The sequence below is a fragment of the Camelus dromedarius genome, chromosome 16 (assembly GCF_036321535.1).
Source record: "Camelus dromedarius isolate mCamDro1 chromosome 16, mCamDro1.pat, whole genome shotgun sequence".
In the NCBI taxonomy this organism is placed as follows: Eukaryota; Metazoa; Chordata; class Mammalia; order Artiodactyla; family Camelidae; genus Camelus; species Camelus dromedarius.
The window spans coordinates 30,049,842-30,071,063 of NC_087451.1; the positions used below are offsets into that span (position 1 = coordinate 30,049,842).

General features: G+C 55.8%; 1 protein-coding gene across 11 annotated transcripts in view; it reads right to left on the reverse strand.

The window, feature by feature from the left end:
• PGS1 (phosphatidylglycerophosphate synthase 1) overlaps nucleotides 1-21,222 on the reverse strand; it is a 72,376-nt gene that overhangs the window by 35,737 nt on the left and 15,417 nt on the right. For 3 of the 11 annotated variants that reach the window (XM_064495450.1, XM_064495453.1, XM_064495449.1), the window contains exons 2-7: nucleotides 15,585-15,774; nucleotides 13,182-13,259; nucleotides 11,564-11,663; nucleotides 10,548-10,737; nucleotides 9,671-9,849; nucleotides 7,033-7,605 (exon numbers count right to left, since the gene is read on the reverse strand). In XM_064495450.1, the coding sequence (XP_064351520.1) occupies nucleotides 7,033-7,605; nucleotides 9,671-9,849; nucleotides 10,548-10,737; nucleotides 11,564-11,663; nucleotides 13,182-13,259; nucleotides 15,585-15,774 (1,310 nt within the window). Of the gene's footprint in view, nucleotides 1-7,032; nucleotides 7,606-9,670; nucleotides 9,850-10,547; nucleotides 10,738-11,563; nucleotides 11,664-13,181; nucleotides 13,260-15,584; nucleotides 15,775-19,128; nucleotides 19,242-19,737; nucleotides 19,882-21,222 lie in introns of those variants that run through there. The other 8 variants (XM_064495456.1, XM_064495454.1, XM_064495458.1 and 5 more) reach the window with 4 other exon arrangements.

A 21,222-nucleotide genomic window follows, 5' to 3' on the forward strand; every position in this document is an offset into this window, starting at 1 on the left:
GCCGTCACACAGCCCCCCACCCCCGCGCACCACTGCTTCCCAGCTCGTCCCCATTACTGAGAGAGCTTTCCTAGTTTTTCCAATTGCCGCCCCCGAAAGGAACGTTACCACAACAGGTAAACTGTGCATCTGTCTGTGTCCTATGCGAACCTCGGCTTGGCTTTTTATACAGTAAGACTAAGATGTTTTCAGCACCCTCCCCTAGAAACAGCCTCTGCTCTGTGGGGTGCGATCACCCCTGTTGGGAACATATGATACACCTATTTTTTATCTTTTCTCTCTTCTCAGCCACCTCTGCCTCCCTCAGCTTCTCTCCTCTCTGGCCCAGACGTCAGGTGAGTGCTTGCAATTAAAGAGGTACCACTTTTTTTTTTTTTTAAACCTACGGACCCCCTGGTGAGGTCTGCCATCACCCCATCAACTTCCCCAGGAGTCTCATCTGCAGTCTTTCTCCATCAAAAGACCACAAATGGTGATACCCCCACCCTCCAGCAAGCCTTGGAGGGACAGTGTTAGTGCAGCGAGGGAGGCCCAGAGAGGGAGGCCGCGCAGGGCTCCCGGTGGCTCCACAGCGTCCCCGCCTCAGAGAATCTAGAACACAGGGCTGCTGTGAACGCCAGTCCTTCTAGACGGAAGCTCACCGAGCCAGGAGTTTTCAGCTATTGGTCTGTGCCCCGAGGACAGCTGGGAAATTTTCATTTGGGGAGGGGAAATCAAGAGGCCCTACTGAGGGGTCAGAAGCTCTGGCCAGACCCGTGCTGCCACTCAGGACGTCAGGGTGAGGACACACAGCAGGTGAGACCGACAGGCAGGGCCCCGCTGTCGGGAAACACAGCACTTCCCAGCCCGGCCGTGAACCTGTTATCAAGCCCCGAGTCTTCATCCTAGGGCCTGACCTTTGGGCCCAACATCTCCAGCATTCCCGGAACCACCAGACCAGGGAGACTCTGCAGCAGGAATGACAACACTGGGATGCACATCACGAGGAAATGAATCCAAATCTGATGTTAGGTAGTGGAGAGAGGGGAGAGCGTGCCCGGGGCTGAATGTCAGCACTAGGTACCAGGGACAGCGGGTCTCACCACGAGGGAGCAGAGAGGACTGGCCTTGGAGGCCGAAGACTTCCGCAACCTCCCAGCCCTGGGAGGAGACACCCTGCTCTGCGCCCCGGGACTCGTCTTTAGGAAGGGGGACACCGGCTTCCGCTCTGCTAGCAAGGACGGCCCCTTCAGGGCCATAACCGCCAGGCTGCCCGCCGCACTTGTTCACCCTGGTTTCTGAGCCCTTTCCAACCTCGCCGCCCACCCCCAGCTCCGCTCACATCGGTCCTGGGGCTGCTCTTCAAGCCAGGCATGGTCCCAGGGCTCCCTCCACCCAGACTTCTCCTGCCAGGGTCTCTGCTCAGTGTCACCTCCTCAGAGAGGCCCTCCCTGACCGCCATCCACCAGACCCCCAACAGCCTGGAGCCCCCTCCTCCTCTGGTTTTCTTCACAGCCCCTTCCACTACTTAACAGCAAGTTTGGATTCATTTGCTTCTGATCTGCATCCCAGTAAGCGACACACCTCACAGGGCAGGCAGTTGGTATGTCTCGCCCCCAGTGATGTGCTCCCAATGCCTAGAATGCTGCCTGGCACACAGCAAGCACCCAGTAAATACTTGTTTGAACAAAATAAACAGAATAAAGATAATCATGTCTCTTCCAACAAATGATTAAACATAAAAAGGCTTTGAGGTTCTACAGCAGGAGCTTGTGAGCATTTCAGGTTAGAGGCCTTCTCTGAAGGACCTCTCCAAGAAAAATTCACAATTATGCACCCCTCCCCCTACATTTTGCATGAAAGTTTAGAGGGTTCTCAGACCCCTGTGAAAACTAGAGCAGACAGAAGGCATCTCGGTCCTACCCTCAGATGGGTCAGCATCACCTGTTCTGCTGCCGAAACAGCACAGAAACCCTCGAGGAGGCACAGAGGCTGGTGCCCGCTGTGTCTAAGGTGAGCGGCGCTGCGCCCAGGCACACCTGCCGTTCCCAAGTGAGAACTGCCCCACGTGTGCCCGGCAAACAGGGTGGAGCTGCCCCGGTTCTCACTGCAAGTTCACCTTTGGGCGCCATGCCAAGCGGTCTATCGGGAAGGCAGTAAAAATAGTGACAATGCTCACAACCATTAACAGAGTCCTCTGTCAGCAGGAGCCAGAAATCTCTCAATCCAAGGGCCCTGCCCCGCCCTAGCCACACACAGTGTGCTGTTAGTGCTCGAATATTGCATCCAGACGAAATCAAAGGCAACATCTCAGCAGCAGCCAGAGCCCATGCCCCCCAGCAGGGGTGTGGTCCTCGCCTGGAGGGGCTGCTGGCTGGGCTCTCGGCAAGAAACCCCGTGAGGGTGCGTACACCGCCTCTCCGGCCCCCTCCCCTGCCCCGACCAGAAGGCTAAGACGATGTGCGATCCAGGCCCGATGACACTTCATACGCAGACTCCCCCAAAGCTGCTGCCTCTCCAAGACCTAAAGTTAGTTTGTTGGCACAAGGCAGACACAGTGCTTACAACTGCCAACAAAGCTGTCCTGCTCCTGCCCCGCCCCCCGCTCCAGACCAGGACCAAGTTTAAAAGAGGAGTCCCCAAAAGCAACTGGGATGTGCTTTAGGAGGCGAGTAGAGAAACTGGTCCGCCCAGACAAATGGAGTACATTCAGTGCTAAAAAGCAATGAGCTCTCAACAACAAGTTTATTCTGTAGAGCACAGGGAACCACATTCAGTATCTTGTAGTAACCTGTGGTGAAGAATATGATATGAGAACGAACGTATGTTCCTGTGTGACTGAAGTCCTGTGCTGTGCACCAGAAACTGACACAACATTGTAAACTGACTATACTTCAATAAAAATAAATTAAAAAAAAAAAAAAAAAAGCAAGGAGCTCTCAAGCCATGAACAGACATGGAGGCAGCATAAATGCACATTGCTAAGTGAAAGAAGCCAATTTGAAAAGGTTACAGACTGCACGATTCTACCTACACTACGTTCTGGAAAAGGCAAACCTGTGGAGACAGTTAAAGAATCTGTGGACGCTGGGAGTGGGCAGGACGCGGGGAGAGACAGGCAGAGCAGGGGGGTTTGGGGCAGTGAAGCTACTCTGTCCGATGCTGTAATGATGGAGACGTGTCAACATACGCTGGTCCAAACCCACAGAACATACAACACCAAGGTGAACGCTGACGTAAGCTGTGCACTGTGGGTGACACTCTGGTCTTTGTTGGTTCCTCAACTGTAAAAAATGCAGCGGAGGTGGCTGTGTGTGGCTGGAGGCCACGAGGTGTGTGGGAACTCTCCCTACGATTCTTCTCGATTTTGCTGTGAGCCTAATGCTGCTCTAAAAATACTAAGTCCTTAAAAAATAAATACAATAATTAAAAGAGATGGGGAGGGTACAGCTCAGTGGCACAGCGCGTGCTTAGCACGCACGAGGTCCTGGGTTCGATCCCCAGCACCTCCCCTAAAATAATTAATTAATTAAAAGGTAGCAGCCATGAGAAGCCATTGATTACAGAGCACCCAACACAAGCAAAACCAACGACAGCAGACACAAAAACACGAAGGTCCTCAAACCCCCAGCATCCACTCCGGGGAGTCTCCTGCTGGGTTTGAGGCACTCCCCGTTAGGTCTAAACACTCCTGCGCCCCCAGAGCCCCGTCTCACCGTACCCACTGGGTGAGGAGCGAGGGCCAGGCCACAGGAAGCTGACGAACCATGAATAACAGATACCAGCTGCCTGATATTGAACGTGGACCCCAACCTGGCCCGCACCCCCGAAGGGCAAGAAGATGCTGGTAAGACTTCCAGCTTCAGTGTCACCCTTCACTGACCCACAGCAACAAAACCACAGGTGACCAGGACACCTCTCCTTGCTCAGGGGTCCAAGATCTTCACTGCCGTGCGCATCGCCCCTTGGTCCCCAGGACCCACACGGCTCTGACCGCCACACGAGGGCACGCAGGTCGCCCCTCTCCTGACTACGATCCAGAGGCATCACGCCATTTTACAGGCTGAACCAGGTCCCTCCACTTCTGCCCAAGGTAAGTGTGCGCAGAGAACCAGGCTTCAGGACCCCAGGACTCCCCTCCACCAAATCATGCTTACACAGGGTCTCCCTGGTATTCTAAATAGGCATCCTTTGCAAAACTCCAAATAAAAACTAAACGGATAAACCACATCGCCAAAGGAGCCTCCAGAGTGTGCCTTTAATGGGTGGAAGGTCCCTCAAGGTCTTTAAAGCAGCTCAGTTTTATTCAAATGTGATACATATTCAAACTGAAGCCCGCTCATAAATCGGCCAGGTATTCCAGTGAGGCACGCCTCCACGTAGTCGCCTGGGCAGAAGCAGCGCGGCCGCAGCACACAGTGGGCACTACCAGACAGAACAGACTAAATACACCCCAGACCTGCTGGCTTCAGACTGGACTGCTACCCACAGGCACCTGCTGGCCGGCGTGGCCATTCCCACAAGAAGGCTGTTTCTCCCCAACTAGCCTGTCAGCTTCCGCGGCCCAGACCAGACGGAGCTTTCCTGCATCGCCACATGCACAGGGCCACCCGCAGGTTCAACACACGGTCAGGCTTCAGGCTGCATGACTCCCAGGGGCGAGCAGGGCTGACGGACAGAAGGCTGGTGTGGGGCAGGGATCTGGGAGCGGGGACACAGTTTTCCAGGCCACTCTCCTCACCCAAGGGCTTCTGGGAGCAGGGGGAGCTATGATCAGCCCAGGCCTATCCCACAGGAGCTTGGGGAAGGGAATCATGGCACTGGCTTCTCAGCCATTGGCAGGAATTTTCTGGAACCCAAATGCAGACACACTACTTGTACCCAGCACAGGCCCTGCAAGGGGTAGGCAGTCAGTAAAGGGACCACCACTTTGACCGTCCAAATCCACGCCACCCTCTGCACTGCCTGCTCACTGTGCTAGGTTGCTTTGGGGAAGTGACCACCAAAAGATGAGCCAGAAAGGGGGGTCTGACTTAAGACCCCCACTGTCAACCGCGGCCACTAAGCAGGGAAGGACCTGCCCTCTCACTTTAGTACTGAGTGATCTGAACTTTGGCTCCTGAATTAGGGTGAGATGCTCTCTGTGCACAAGCCCCTCTCCACGTGCCCACCCCCTACACATACATACACACGTGCACGCGCCCTCATGCTCCCACACTGGGATTCCTGGCCTTCCCCACTAAGCCAGCACTCCCAGATTGTAGGGCCCCACCCGCAGCAGAGTGGGAGGGAGCGGCAGGAACACACCAGTCCGGGAAAGGGCGTCGAGAAACACTGGAAAAGCCGGTTGGGTGTTTCTGTTTCAACGGTAACCAGGGAGTCACTGCACGTTTATCAGCGCAGCTTCAGGGAAATAACCCACAGCACAGTCAGAACTGACGGGTCAGGCTGAGCTGGGGGCCCCAGAGCAACAAGGGACCCCCCCCCCACCACTGGCGGACCAGCCACAGGGCAGACAAGGAGCTCGCGAGGCCGAGCTGTTCCTCCGTGCTCCCTGGGCCACACACACAGGCACACGCATCCTCTCGGAGCTCAAAGCTCCTGCTGCAGTCCAGCTCTGTCTGCAATACCCCACCCCAGGCACTCCTGTTATTCTCAGGAAGTAACAGAGTCAATCCTGAAATACTTTCCACATCCCCCACTGGCTAGCCCTACCTGCCCAGAGATGCCTGACCACCAGTGGCGCTTGGCCCGTGACACATCCAGGACCAGCCTGACAACACAACGGCATGCCTCACTGCCCACATCAAACACCTCCGCCTGCCCCAGCAGGGACGTGGGCCTCGCAGTGGGAAGCAGGAACCACCCAGCCAACCCGCCGCCTCACTACCCTGAGCTGGAACCATGGCGCTTAAGGCATCAGGGTCTGCTGGGGGGCTTTTTCAAAGTTAGCATGGTGGGGTCGACCCCAGAGAGCTGAACCCAGGAGGTCTAGGGCAGGCTGGGCTTCAGGGTTTCTGGCAGGGCACCCCCAGATGGAAACAACTGGTTGAAGCAAACAAGAGTTCAACCTGAGGGTTCAAAGATGACATTGAGTCTGAACAACGCAGATGAGTGGCCATGGCCATGCCATACCCACCTCCCTTGCTCCGCCCTTCCGGAAGCCCCTGGGACCGGTGCAGGAGCAAAACAGGCCTTTGACCCACCAGCGAGAACTTACGAAAGCCAGGCACCTCCCCGGGGCCCAGGGCCCGTGCTGTGCACCCCTCCCCCTCACACAGGCTAACCCAGTTGGCTGTGCGGTCCTCCCGTGCACTTGGCGTGGGGCAGAGGCCGGCGGTCCCCCCACTAAGCACAAGTTCTGAACTCGCTGATCCACGCTGTGGATCATGCACCTGGGATTGGGCTGCATGTAGGCTGCCCCATAGACGCACACAACTGCCCAAGACAGATGGTAAAAAGTGTGCAATTCAGACTGTGAGCCATCACAAGGCAATCTTGCACGTTTAAGTATTGTATGTACATAACCTCAATTTTCTTAGTGTTATAACAAAATAAGGAGTGGAGGTCTGGCACACAGAGGGATAAAACAGCAATGGTGAGGAAGACACTAAAAACTGGGCTAAAAACTGCCTACCCCTTGCAGGGCCTGTGCTGGGTACAAGCAGTGTGTCTGGAACTGAAAGAGACTAAAAACTGATTCATTAGGGATCAATGCCAAATGAATGATCCCTAACGAATCCTCTCTGTCCCCAGGAAGGGCAGGGCCGCTGCAGGAGAATGCTGATGAGCAAGGGAAGGCCGAATCACATGTCTCTCTTATCTAGTTGACAAGACAACTTATGTGCACATTTTTTTTAAACAGCCACCCAATGATTTGAGTTTATAAGTTTTGGGTGCATCAAAGGGAGATCCTGCATAACTGAAATGCATGTAAGTGGGATGATCGTGCAGCGCCCGCAGGGCTGTGGACGGGAAAAGGGGCAGGGCTGGACCTGGCGGGAACCAGCACCATGGGCAATGGCGTGTGGGCAGGAGTGTGGGGGTGCTTGCCTGTCCCCCGGCTGTCCTGTGTGGGCCGGCTTCTGGCCAGCTGCCATGTACCTTTGGCATGAAATGTCCAGCCCCTCCGCCAGTACTCCTGCAGCTGCACCCGTGCCTGCTGCCCCAGGCTGCACACCTCACTGAAGAACTGCTGCTCGATGTGCACGTAGGCGGCCGGGATGGCGCCTGCCACCCCCTTGGCCCCGAAGAAGCCGTTCACCTCCGGTGAGGCCAGCAGGATCTGGTACTCGGCCCGCGTGCCCAAGACCAGGTCCATGTAGGCCTGGGTCAGGTTGAAGTAGCCGGTGGTGAGGTAGACCTTAGCACCTCGCTCAGCCTCGGTCAGCAGGGTCTCGGTGACAATCTCGTCGATCTGAATCTCAAAAGGCTTCATCTGAATCAACGGGTAAATCCAGGTGTCCGGGGCCGGCCTCCGGTCACCAGCAGCTGCTGCATCTTCATGGGTCAAAAGGGAGTCGCTGTGGAAGGTCTGGGTGTGCAGCATCTGCTGGCGGGTCCTGGCTGAGTTGATCACATCCATCACCCTCTTGTTGGCAGCCTTGCAATAAGCAGCCCGGTCACCTAGAGGGAGATATGGCAAAGGACAGAGAAATGGAGGCTCTGGACATACGGGACAGGGCTCGTGGTACATGACAGGCAAGCGCAGACGCCACAACACATCCTTCACTGAGCGCGTTCTGACCGAGCACAAGGCGCCAGGCCTGCAGGAGGCTCCTCTGTGGACAGAAATGCCCGAGAAAGGGTCACAAGGAGCCTGCGCTCAGAGAGAAGTGAAGAGGCCTCTGCCAAGTCCACTTATGGAAAGTTCAAAAACAAGCAAGCCTAGATATGGGCACCAGAAATCAGGACAGTCATGCCTGGCTGGGGACCTGAGGGGGCTTCTGGGAGCTGACCCATCAGGAACACGTACACAAGCTGCACACCAGTGACTGGTGCGTGGTGTGTGTGCCCCATGTTAGGGAGAACACGTGTCCGATAGAGACACAGGTGGGTAAGCGTGACCGGACAGCAGGGAAGCAAGCCTCACGGGGTCAGAGACTAAGCAGGCTGGGAAAGGGCCAGTGGTGGTGACAGCCCAGCTGGGCCTCAAGGGGCAGAGGTGAACAGGCAGGCTCCGGGCCTTCGTTTTCACACAGACACTGGCGACACGCGGCTGCAGGGACAACTGACGAGGAGAGCAGTGAGTCTAAATGCTATCACTAGATGGTAAGAGAATTGGTGAGCTAAGCAGCCAACTCAAGAAGTCAGGGGAAACAACAGGAAAAGATAAAAAATACAGTACAGGGAAAGAATTTACAAAAAGCAAAAATTAACAGAATGAAAACTATATAAAAACAGGGAATTTCAACACTCAGAAGTCGATTCTCTGAGGCTGATGCAGAGCATGCCGCAGGCAGGGCTGAAGGAGGCCGAGAGGGGAGGCCAGCTGCCCTGGTCCTCACTGGCTCACGCGCTCTGAGCTGGGAACACGGACACTCACCCGAGTGCCTTCCAGGCCTGCACGGCCGCACAGAGGGGAGGAATGTTCCAAGCCGGGATCCCCCCTTACTGACAGCAGCTGCCAGGTGAGGGAGGCAGGCGCCCCCAGGCTGTCTCAGGCTGACTGGCCCTGCGGCTCTGCTCACCCCAGCTGTCCTGGTCCCCGGAGCACATCTGGGCCCAGCCACCCCCTCGGCCCCAGGGTGTGCTGACTCTCCTTCTTCCCTGAACTGGGGTGGGGGGAGGGGGGGGCCCTGTTCTTCGCATGTTCATGCCGGGCCTGGTAAGTTAGATCAGGGGTAAGCCAATGCTTCCTGCTCTGGCCAGACAGAAAATACTTTAGGCTTTGTGAGCCAAAGGGCAAAGCTGAGGATAACATGTTGGCACTCATATAATGAGAGAAAACTGATTTCCACACACTTCTAATGATGAAATTGAAAACACGATAGTAATCACTACGCTACGGTATAGCGCGTAGGCACGGGGCGGGCAGGGCAGCACACAGACCGCGGGCGGAGGTGGGGGGCATCCACGACCCCGGCCCTGGGACAGGGTTTCCACCAGGCACGCAACTTGGACTCTTCCCTTCTCGCTCCTCTCCTTACATAGTCTGGGTTTAACCCGTTCCCCACACGGCTGGCACTGTTGCAAATGCAGCAGCAGACCTTAAAGGCCAGCAGGAAGCCCTGGCCACAGGAATCACAGGAATGCAAACACCCGGGACGCTCGCTGCCAGGGTCTGCCTGCTCCCAGTGAGCAGAGCTGAGGGCGCTCCCATTTCACGTTCCAGGCAGGAGGCCACAGACCTCAATGGAGCCGAGAGCCACAGAGCCTCAGTACCTAGAGTCAGGGTGGCTGCCCTGAGGGGGGTGGCCACTGGGCAGGCTGCTTCTTGTAAGTGCAGCGTAGGCCCCCGGCTCACTCCAGAGGGCACCCAGACTGAAGCCCACACTCCCACCTTCTCGGCAGCTCCCTCACCCGCAGAGTGTGACCAATGGCCAATGAGTCACATCTGTCTGGCTCTGGAGACAAAAGCAGAACAAGGCTCTGCCACCCAAGTCTCCCAAGCCCGCGGCAAGGCCACCAGGGCAGTCTCCTCGCCCTCATCACCCCCAGACTCGGGAGGCGGCAGAGCCCAGGACCCTACCTCTGTAAGGATGCACCATGCCCTCCACCACCTGCACCGTGTCGTCCCCCTGCAACTGCAGGGACACGTCCCCCACCGCGTCCACCAGCTCCGTGAAGAAGTCGGCTATCTCGGGACAGTCCTGCAAGAACACGTAGCGGTCCTGCCGGTTGGTGAAGTAGGAGTCGCTCAGGTTTGCGCTACAGGGAGGAAAGTGGCAGGTGAGAACTCGGGTGAGAGGGGGCGACAGCAGGCCCTGGGGATCTCAGTCTTAGGGCCACCAGCAGGAGGAGGGCAGTGACCAACTCGTATCAGGACACACCAGTGGCAGCAGCCAATTAACAAACAGCTACTGCACCTGGCCACTGGTGTGTCCTGCTATGGGTTGGTCACTGCCCTCCTCCTGCTGGTGGCCCTAAGACTGAGATCAGGCGGGGGTGGCACTAAGGTGACACAGAAGAGTAACGTGAAGCCCTCTCCCAACCCCAAGAGGATGCAGCTGGCCCCCAGGGTCTGTGCTCTAGAACCAAAGGGCCTGGATTCCCACCCGGCTCCATCTAACAACGTTATTCATCCTCTGGTTTCTTGTGTATGAAGCGAGGAAAGACCACGCCGGGTCACAGTGAGCAGCAGAGGAGCGGAGCTGGCCCACACCAAGGACCTGGCAGAGCAGCGAGCACACACGGAAGGCTCAGTAAACCACAGCCAGCTTTTAATCGCCCTTCATGGCTTCTGGCTCCGGCGTCAGCCAGGGCCCCGTGGAAGACACCGAGAGGGTAAGGCAAAGGTACAAGCAGGTCCTTGAAGGCTGGAGGGGACGGAGCTCCCCTTCCCCGTGCTCTCTGGCTTCTACTCGGAGAACAGTACGGCAAGGCGCTGACAGAGGAAGCAAGCTCACCCGCTCAAGATGACGCTGTTGTCAAAGAGGTACACCTTGATGTGCTGGAGGCCGATGGTCTCATTGAAGCGCTCAGGGATAAGGAGCCGGAGGAGCCCGCGGAGGTTGGGTGTGTGGAAGAGGGAGACTCGGACCTGTTCTGGAAACCTCTGCAGGAGGGGGAGCAGCATCGTGCGCGAGTTCTTCCTTCCTGAACATGTGGGCAGCAGGAGAAAGGACGGCAGAGTCACACCAGGAAAAACACCCAGCCTGCCCGTGCAGAGCCACCACCGTGGGCCCACAGGTGCCCGTGCTGCCTGTCCAAGCCAGACTGCCGGGTGCTGCTTCCAGCCAGAGGGGCTCCGGGACAGCTTCCATTTGGACGCCCACCACATCTCGGGGCAGGACTGGAGGGGCCCGTGTAGCAGACAGCTGTCTTTCAGCCACCCAGCACCATCCACCCGCCTCCTGGTAACTGTGCCCAACCTCCTCCTGGGGGCACCACCCGGCTCACTCGGCACTTCTGCTCTGGGTGAAGATGACTCTGTCCACGCTGAGCCCTCACCCCAGCCCCAGGGGGGAAGGCACACAGCCCCGGGCTGGGCGGGTCAGGCACTCGGAAGCCCTGGAAGCCCTGGCACGAGCCCGAGGCAAGCCACTCAGGAGCTCTGATCCGACCCTCAGGGAAGCAGACGCTCTTCCGATGGACAAGGTGCAGCAAGAGGGGCTTGGGCTGCCAAAGGCCTCCACTAAGAGCCTGGGAATTGAAGTGAGCCCAAAGGGCTGAACCCAAATACACCTCCCCCCGAACCGGGGAGTCACAACAACTCTCTTTTTCCCTAGGTTGTTTTTATTCGGATTTTCAGTCACTTGCCGCAGAAGAAAGCCTGACAGACAATCAGGCAGTCCTGGGCCAGCCCAGACTGTCTTCAGATAGCCTTGACCCTACCTGAGCACAGGGGAAGCGAGGCTATAATCCCTAAAACAGAGGCCCTGAAAGGGCAAGAATCAGGGGCCACGGACTGCATCCGACTTACCTCTTGAGCCCCGCGTGAAGTCTAAGAGAATGGACACCTTGAGGTCAGAGGGAAACTTTGCTTGGAGTGACTTTTCCAGAGTGCTTTCCAGGCAATCCACCTATCAGGAGAACAACCCCCCAAAAGAACAGAAGTGTAAGATCTGAAAAGATGATTATGCGCTTAAAAAAATGAGCTAACTTGTCAACTAGTGCCCCCAATGTCTTCTCTGAACACACATGTGCACGCACGCACGCGCACACACACACACACACCCCATCTGTGCTCGCCCAGAAGTCAACGCAGAGAAACTTCTTCATCTGAGGCCACCGCAGGAACGGTGATCAGACGACCCCAGGTCAGCAGGCTGGGCCTGGAGCAGGAGAGGGCTCTGCAGGTAGAGGCACTCGGTCCCAGCAGTCCGGAGCCCGCCACTCCTGGACATGCTAAGACCCTAGCTCCCACACGCGTTCCAACAGATCGTGCTCACAGGACACAACTAGCAGGGCCCCGCACACGGAAAGCACTCGGTAAGTACTTGCTGAGTGAATGAATCCCAGACACAACCTGCTCACTGGCCTCTCCCCACGGGTTGGACATGGCATTCTTCTCCCAAGAGAACAACAGGCTCCCCCAAGCTGGCAGCTGAGAGTGCCTCCTGAGAACAGGACGGCCCCCTTTCTCCGACAGGAATTGGGGGCCTCTGATGCTCCCCCGCCTGTCCCCTCGCTCTCCACACAAACCCTGTTCTCTCCCAGGTCCTACCTGGGGGTTTCTGAACAAGGATGAACCAAGAAGCAACACCTACTATGGGCAACGGGCCCACGTCACTACCACAGAGCACAGAGCCGCCCGGGGACTGAGACAACACCACGATCTCACTCACAGCCACGTCAACTCAACCCACAGACCCGGCCACCCTCCCACCCCGCTGGTCTCGTTGTGAGGGACGAGTGCGGCCCAACAGCACGTTCAGGTGGAGCCAGGCTGGCCGCAGGCCCAGCACCTGGCACCAGCCCTCGGCAAAAGCAGGCAGCCTGCCCGACCTGGGCTCCGGCTCATCTGCCTCAGACAGAGTCAGAAAGCCCTTCTGGAAAGGACCAGACAATAAGTATTCTAGGCTTTGCAGCCAGATGGTCTCTGTCACAGCTGCTCAGTTCTGCCACTGGAGCAAGAAAGTGGCCATGGATGGACAAGACAAAAGGCAGCGGGAGTGCTATGCCCCACAGAGTGTTATGTACGGACTAGAGAGCTGACCGTCACATGCCTCTCACGTGACATCAATGTTACTTCTCTTGCAATTTTTTGCCAAACATTTGAAAATGTAAAAACCATTCTTAGCTCACAGGCCACATACAAATGGGCAGCGGACAATCTGGCCCACGGGTCCTAGTTCACGGAGCCCCGGCCTGGAAGACAGTGCAGCCCAGGGCCCCGGCACGGAGTGAGAAGGACATGGGCCAGCGAGGCCAGAAGGCCCAGGATTAGACATCGCCGCCCCCTCACTGGACCCCTGATGTGCCCCAGAATTTGGAGCAACAAGAACAAGACCTGGCCACAGCCCCCCACCTCCACGGTGCCACAAGGCCCGAGGTTCAGGATGACTCGCTGCTGCCACTAGGACCCCCACCAAACTTACGAGTTCCTGCTCCAAAGGACCCGTGCCCAGGTAGAGGGATGCCATCACGACCCGCCTCCTGGCTGCTTTTATCTGCCCCTGAGAAGAAGAAACATTCAAAATTCATACTCATCATTTTCACAGTTCATGGAAAAAATACAGCCCTTCGATGCTGGAAGCAAATAACACTCCAAGCTGAACTATCCTCTATCTTCACCAATTAATATTTAAAGCACGCCCTAAATGTGTGTGATTACCTACCAAATGAGGACCCACAACCCCAATCTAAAATACTCAGCTTGAAAATCCAGCACACACACCCCAAGAGCGAGCAGCCGTGAGAATGGAGGAGACCTGGGCCAGCAGACCTGAGGGGATGCCCACAGAGAACTGCGGGGACAGCAGCAGGTCACCGTACAGAACACAAACCGTGCTCCCCCGTCTCCACCCCCCGCACATCCCGTACACGGGTGTGTGTGTCCAAGGAGCAGAGCCAGAGGAGGGAGTGCAGGTGCAAACTTGCACCCCACCCCCGTCTGCACACCTGGAGTTTTCTAATGAGAATGGAGTTCTTCTGAAATGCAGACAGACAGGTGCAGACACACACACAGAACACACCAACGTTCAAAGAAGATGCGTCAGTACCAAGAGCCAGTGTCCTCGCCCTAGACCAGCTCCAGTCGCGGGAGGACAGCGGCCCCTCCCCAGAGCTGAGTGGCCAGGACCCAGGCGGCAGCGCCGGAGGGTGGTGAGGGGCGGTGCTGCAGGCTCTGCGACGCGCGCCCGCAGCCCGTGCTGCCGGCGGAGGGAGGGGGCGTCTGGACCAGATGAGCACAGCAACACACCACGGAGAAAGGCTTACATGTAAGTGACAAACAAGAATTTCCAGCGTTTGCTGTTTCCCTCATTTTGTTATTTATTAAGACAGTCGCTGGTGCAGAAAGCGAGTGTGAGGACAGGAAAGCAGGGAGGGAAACAACAAATTAAGTGTAAGGCGATAGAGTTTCAGCAGCAAAAGACCGTGTGACTGCCAGCCGTGATGCCGGGCTCTCGGGCACAACCTCAGCTGGCGTGGAGGCCTGGGCACCAGGCAGAAACCACGCTGCACGCTCTTCGCAGGGAGCACGGGCCGCTCCGCCTGTCCCAAGAAGAAACAGCTCCTGCTCAGCTCGGGATGTGCCGAGAACGTGCCCACAACTCAGCTCAGCAGGCAGGGGACAGAGGCCTCAGCTTCTCCCAGCCTCCCTGGCCCCACCACCCCAGGCAGGGGCTCCACACAGCTGGGTCTCCAGGCCAAGGGATCCCGGTGTGTGGACTCGGCCCAGCATTCACCAGAGTGGACTGGGACATAAGAAGAACCTCCTTTGAAAACCTATTTCTTCAAGCCAAGCAGAGGACCAAGAAGGAGCAAAGAGCAGCCTCAGCAGCAGTTCTACACAAACAAGGAAACACGGGAAAGTCGAGGGTGCAGGGAAGCAGGGGAGAGTGTGCACACACATGCACACACAGCATTCTGGAATGGGCCATCCAGAAATTAAGCAAAGTGCGGATCTATACAACAGGCAAAAGGAGAGAAGACGCGCAAGCGTTCAGACAAACGAGTTTGTTGTGCAGGAAAAGGAACGTCGATGTGTCCCCTGTCATCTCCCAGCCTCCCTGACCTCATCAGGCCTTAATTCTAACATCACTGTTAACAGGAATTCAGAATTCATGTTAATAAAAATTAACTCGCGTTGAATTACTTTATTCCAATTAGCAGTTTAACCACACGTAACCGGGCATGAACCCCTGAGTAATGCACTGAAGGCAGACTCCCCAGACACCAAGTTTAGCATCTCCACCAGGAGAGAGAAATTACAGAACAGAACTAGGATCTCGCGATCAAAAACCAGATGTGCAGGTTTTTCAGTTACCTGTAAACGCTCTTTATTGAACAAAAGTTTTCCGGCCACTTCCTACGTATCAAATCCCATCTGTTGGTCATCTGGGTCTTCACTTCCTGTCCATTACTAGATGGAGCTACTGTGTTTTGTATATGTTGCCAGGGACAGGGGTCTGCCACGCCCTGACTAGAATAAGGTTTGTTTCTCCCCAAGCTCTCACTAACCTCGAGTTCAGGCTACATCTTCAACATTGAACAAAGGGAACCAATCTGAACACAAGGACCAATATCCGGGACCTGACCCTCACCGCCCCCAAGCTCTGAGCTGCTCCCCCTGAGACATCAGCCACCAAGGGAAGCTTCCGACCACAGCTCAACTTGGTCATTTGTGAAGCTGAAACTAACAGGCAGAACCCAAGGGAATAAACTGAGCATCCATCAGAAGCTTCTAGAACAGACTGTTTCGGCCCATGATTCACCCAACCTCATGCACCCAAACCTCTAACTCAAATATCTGACCCTCTCTCTCAGACACAACTGACCTTCATGAGCTCAAAAAACTCTGTCGGTGAAGAAAGCACGCTGACATGAGAACTGGAGACTCCAAACTCTGGAACCAGGTTTCGGATCCACTGGAACCGGTGCACACCCTCCGGACACAGGCAGCAAGGAGGCGAGGTGACCTGGGGGACAGCTGGGGACAGCAAAGGAGCCAACAACAGCCATGGTGACCTGGTAAAGAGACACGCAAAGCGTCATACTTCTCAAATACTTCCTTAGAAGTCTCTCAGCTCCCGTGGGTGAAGAGGGATTTTTCTTTTGGCCAATCTCAGGTTTTCCGGAACATTTTAAGTGAGCCCCAGTCAAACTCCGCAGAAGACTTCTACAGCCCCTACTATCTGAGCACCTTGAGAAGTGCCAAAGCCTGTGCATGGGTGGACCCCAAACTTTAAACTGATTCCAAACAACTCAAAATTCAGAGCAGCCAGAAGTCAACTCAGAAGAGCCACTGCCTGGTTAATTCCGCCCCCAAACCCACCGGGAGAAAGCTGCCAAGCTGCCCCGGGCTGCCCAGAGCAAGGGCAAGCCTGGTCGCAGCCTCGTGACTGCAACCCAGACCCCCCACGCCCCCACCCCCACCCCGCAGCCTGACTGACAGGACAGACGGGCTTTCATTCAGCGAAGGACCCGAAAACCAAGTTTTTTCTTTAACACAGAGAGAAAAGCTGGAGCTGGAAGAGGCTGGGGGAAAGGTCATCTCAAGAAGTGCCAGTGGTGACAACTGCCCCTTCACCACTGGACACATCCTCGGGGGAAGGGTCACGCCCCGTCTCCAGCGGGCTCCAGTCTGCTGACTCTGGCAGGGGACGGAGGACTGGGTGCCTGCAGGGGGTGGGGGAGACGGGGGAGAAGCACCGCACACCCGGAACCCCACCCAGACCAGGCCCTCGTCCAGCGAAGAGCAGCAGGCCAATCCTCTTCGCCTGTGACCTTCACCACGGCCTCAAGAGGGACTCCAGAGAAGAGATGCTTCAGCACCCCGAGGCCTGAAGGGCCGCAAATTCCAGGAAGATGATTTCACTCACTCATCTCATGACACAACACTGAACCTTCCCAGGGTTTGTAAGTGTCCCTGCACACACCAGATGGCCCACAGCTGTCCTTCCCAGAATGCCCACCGGCCTGTCACAGCCGACTCACTGCCAAGAAAACTGTACTCAACAGGGGGAGGGTACCGGCTCTGAGGACCCCGGGAAGCCGGGCTCTGCCGCGGACCTCTGAGCGCAGGGCGGGGAAGCAGCCACCCTCTCTGGCCACTGCTACCGGGTCAGGGCCCACACTCTCAGGCACTGTCTTGCTCCCGGGTAACCAGCAGCAGCTCAAAACAAAAGGCTGAGCCGTGTAAACGAGGGGCCGTGGCCTCAACCTCCCCAAAGCGGGAGTGCTCCTGCCGCACTCAAGGCCGCCTTCCAGAGCGGCAGGGAGAGATCCAGATCCAGTGGAAAACCACACGAACGGGAAAGCTGTGTAACAATCTATCCACCTGAAGCCCCAGAGAGGGGCCTAAAGTCTGATACTCATTAATTAAACAAGGCCTGTTTGAGGTGGAAAACCCCGCAGCACCGTAAGATCAACCCAGCCGCCAGCCTCACAGCACTGACCACAGCTCAGAACCAGGGAGAGAGACGCAGGCCGCACCTTCCGGCCCCGCACTCAGCAGATGCGCCAGCGGACTCGGAGCAGCTCCCGAGAAGGTGAGGAAACACCGTCTGGCACAAGCGCCCCGGGGGAGGCCACCATCCAAGCCACCACGTGAGCCGACGGCGAACCAGCCAGGGCCCTGCCTCCCACAAACCTGGCGGCCTCACCAGCTGGCGCACCTGAAATCCTCTCAGGACATGAGAGAAAATGCTAGAACTAGTTGAACAAGGGACAGAGTCGACACACAGGGCATGAGCTTCAAGTGATCAAAAAGGGAGCTGCTGACGCCTGAGCTCCTGGGGGGCTTCCAGACACCCCTCCCTCCAGCTGGGCCCTGAAGGAGGCAGGACTCGATGGGACGTGCGGGGGCCCTGGGAGGGAGAGGGCTGAGCAAATGGGAGAGGCGGGAGCTGCCCCAGACCACCACCACCAGAGAGGCCCAGAGGGTCTCAGCGGCCGGCCCGGGAAGACCCGCAGCAAGTTCCCGGCCGCAGCGCCCCGGAAGACATGCCCAGAGGGACGGGCGCAGGCAGCTCTCCTGGGAAGCTTCCACCAGGGCCTCCGTCCAAGATCTGCTAAGGGCTTTTTGACGTTGCTTCCTGCTTAATCTGCGTGCTGACAGGTTTATTTTTGTCAGAGAGGAGAAGGAACTGAAAGCCAATGAGGTTTCAGGGATTCGCTGTAGAGGAGTCCCAGCCCTCGAGGGTAACTTCACACTCCGAAGAGGAAGGTGCTTTGAAAAGGTGCAGTTTTACAAAGGCTCCACCCACAAGGACGGCACAGGCAGGGAGGCCACATCCAGATCCGCAACACTCAAAATCGAACCACACAAAACCCCAGGCAGAGCCTGCTCAGAGACCCTGAGCGTCTCAGCCAGACCCACGGGGTGAGAGCTCGCTTCCACGACGTAACTCCCGGGCATCGTCCCTGGAGAAGCTTCTCCCTGAGCCAGCCACAGCCCCTGCTGCCAGCAGCCCTGTCTCCAGGGCTGACCCCTGCACAGGCCAGCCCCTCGCCCCAGGGAGCTTTTCCAAGAAACCCACATCCCAGGTCAAAACCCTCACCCGAGAGACGTGAGGAGGCAGGGAGCTGCGGTTACTCTACGAAGAAAGCAGAGCTGTCACGCTCCCCATTTAGAGAACTAAACCTCACACACACAATTTCCACATCCAGACCTGGGCTCCCTGAATCATCTCTTTCTAGATACCATCCAGCTCCCACTTCTAGTTATAGGGAGGAGGAAGTGGCCGGGGCTGGGGGTTCAGATAATAGGGTTTGCTGCCCTCTCCGAAGGCCCACATCTTTACTCCAGATTATCAGGGAAGCTTAGAGAACAGGGCTGGGGCCAGAGCAGGGGCGCACCTGGTGCTCAAACTGAGGCAGGCGCAACCACGTCAGACAGCCCTCAGCACAGGCGGCAACAACAAACAGCGCAAAACAGTCCTCAGCCCACTGTTCTCAAGGTGAAGCGGGGAGGCCTCCTCTGCAAAGGGCAGGCTCCAGGCACCGCTCACACGACACCTGACTCTGGGTGAAGGTTCAGCCACGTGACTGAGGGCTTCCCCTGGAATATTCCCTGAGCTGGGGAGCGGGCTGGGGCTAAGTGCTGAGGCCCCCTGACCTGGGGCTCCTTCCTCCACCCAGAGGGGCCTGAGGACGACGGGAGGTGACTCAAGGAGGGCGCAGCGAGTATGAAGGGGAGGGAAGGGAAGTTTCTTCGCACCATCTCTAAAAGGAATCCACACCTGCACTGCCTCGACCAAGGGCAGCGTGCAATGATGCTCCTGCCCCAGGACCGGGGGACATCACAAAGCAAGGACAGCAGAAGCCTGCCTGGCCTACCAGCAGTCCTAGACAGGACGATGCGCCCCATCCCCAACTCACCAGAGGCAAAGGATGGCGGCGGGACCTGAGTTCCGAGCAGCCAGCCGAACCCAAACAGCAGGAGCAGAACAGATGCCAAGATGCCATGAACACCCCATTTACAAAGGAAGCCTTGGGAAATGCGAAAAGGCTATTCTCCGTTTTGTGGGGAGACAGGAGTTTTTCATCTCACCAGATACTGAGAAGCTGCGAGTGCCCCATGGGAAAATCCTGCCACACCTTGCCTGCATTCGCCCTCTGTCTGAGCGAGCGACACCGTGCCTGGAGGCCAGACCAAGCTCCCACCTAGTCAGTGGAGAAGCCACTGAGGAAAAGCAACACCAGAGAATCCCACCTGGGTCTGCACTCACTCCCGCCCGGCCCCCCACAGCTCCCACAGCTTCAGAGGACACAGGCTCCCCTGGGGCCGCAGCAGTGTCACCCGTTACCTGCGGGACACAAGTGAACAGGCCAGCCTCCTGGGGTTTTTTCAATAGGGTCTGTGGGGCTCTGAAGGAAGAAAACAGTGATGCTGGAGGACTGTCCCCTCACTGACCACGAATCTACCACAGACAGCACGGGAGCCCTGTCCCCTGTGGTGCACAAGGGCATGAATTAAGTGTCCCTCACCGTGCAGAGTCATGGTCTAAAGGCCCACAAGCTCTTCGGGAGCTGTAAGATTCGTGGTACAAACTCTGTGGCTTGGATCCCACCCAAATCTGTACAAAACGACAAAAAAGGAAAGAAGTTTTTAAAAGAAGCAGACTGCAGTGTTTTCAGAAACTACTCTTTTAAAAAACCCACCCTCCCCCCGTCACACACATTTAAACGTAAGAAGAGAACTGGTGAGAAAAGAGGAACAGTCATAACGCTTCCTGAGAAGAGCCCGAGAAACTACACGAAGGGACCAGACTTCCTGCAGCCCTGGCAGCAGGCAGTCCTTCCTGACTAACGCAAGACCCAAACCCAAGTAAGGGAAATGAGTGTGAATTCCCGTAGGTTACAGGAGACCAACGGCCCGCTGAACTCCCACAAGAAGTCCGGCACGAGAGGCCACATGCTGACCAGATGACTCTCCTCCTGGCTGATCCAAAAGGAAGTCAATTACAGTGAGGGGCCAGAAATCTAATATATATTTATAACCCTCAACACACCTCGGCAGCCAAACGCACCAGGCATAGCAAAGTGCCTGCCGAGAACCACTCACACGTTCTACTCATCCAAAGGCTTCCCAGCAGCCTTGCAAATGACTCGTTTACATTCGTCAGATCACATGTTTACAAGGGGATTATCTGTCAGAACACTTTAATCCCAGGCTAGTTTCTATCTGTCCACAAGCACACAACTAATGGACCCAGCCCACTTCCTCCCCAGCAGCAATGGTGACATTAACATTAGCTCATGTTAGGGGGGAGGGTATAGCTCAGTGGTAGAGTGCGTGCTTAACATGCACAAAGTCCTAGGTTCAATCCCCAGTACCTCCATTAAAATAAATAAATAAACCTAGTTACTTGCCCCCCTCCAAAAAGCCTATGAACATTAATTCATGTTAATGCTAACTCAATAAAACTATAATTAAAAGGCAGTCAGTTGCAAATCTGATTTTAATTCTCTGCAATATCAAATTTGAATTGTCTGGGAGCAATCATACTTTGATTCTAAATATCCCCCCTCCCACCCATTCTACTGTTAACAACTAACCCATATTTATACAATGGAATACTACTCCGTCATAAAAAAGAATAAAATGCAATTTGCAGCAACACGGATGGAGCTAGAGATCGTCATTCTAAGTGAAGTAAGCCAGAAAGACAAAGAAAAATACCATATGATATCACTCATATGTGGAATCTAAAAAAAAGAAAGGACACTATGAACTCACCTACAAAACAGAAACAGACTCTCAGACTTAGTAAACCATCTTATGGTTACTGGGGAAAGGGAGAAGGAGGGGATAAATTTGGGAGTTTGATAGTTACAAATGTTAGCCATTATATGTAAAAATAGATTTTTTTTAAAGTTTCTTTTGTATAGCACAGGGAACTATACTCAATATCTTATAATAACCTCTAATAAAAAAAATGGTATTGAATATATGTATGCATATGCAAGACT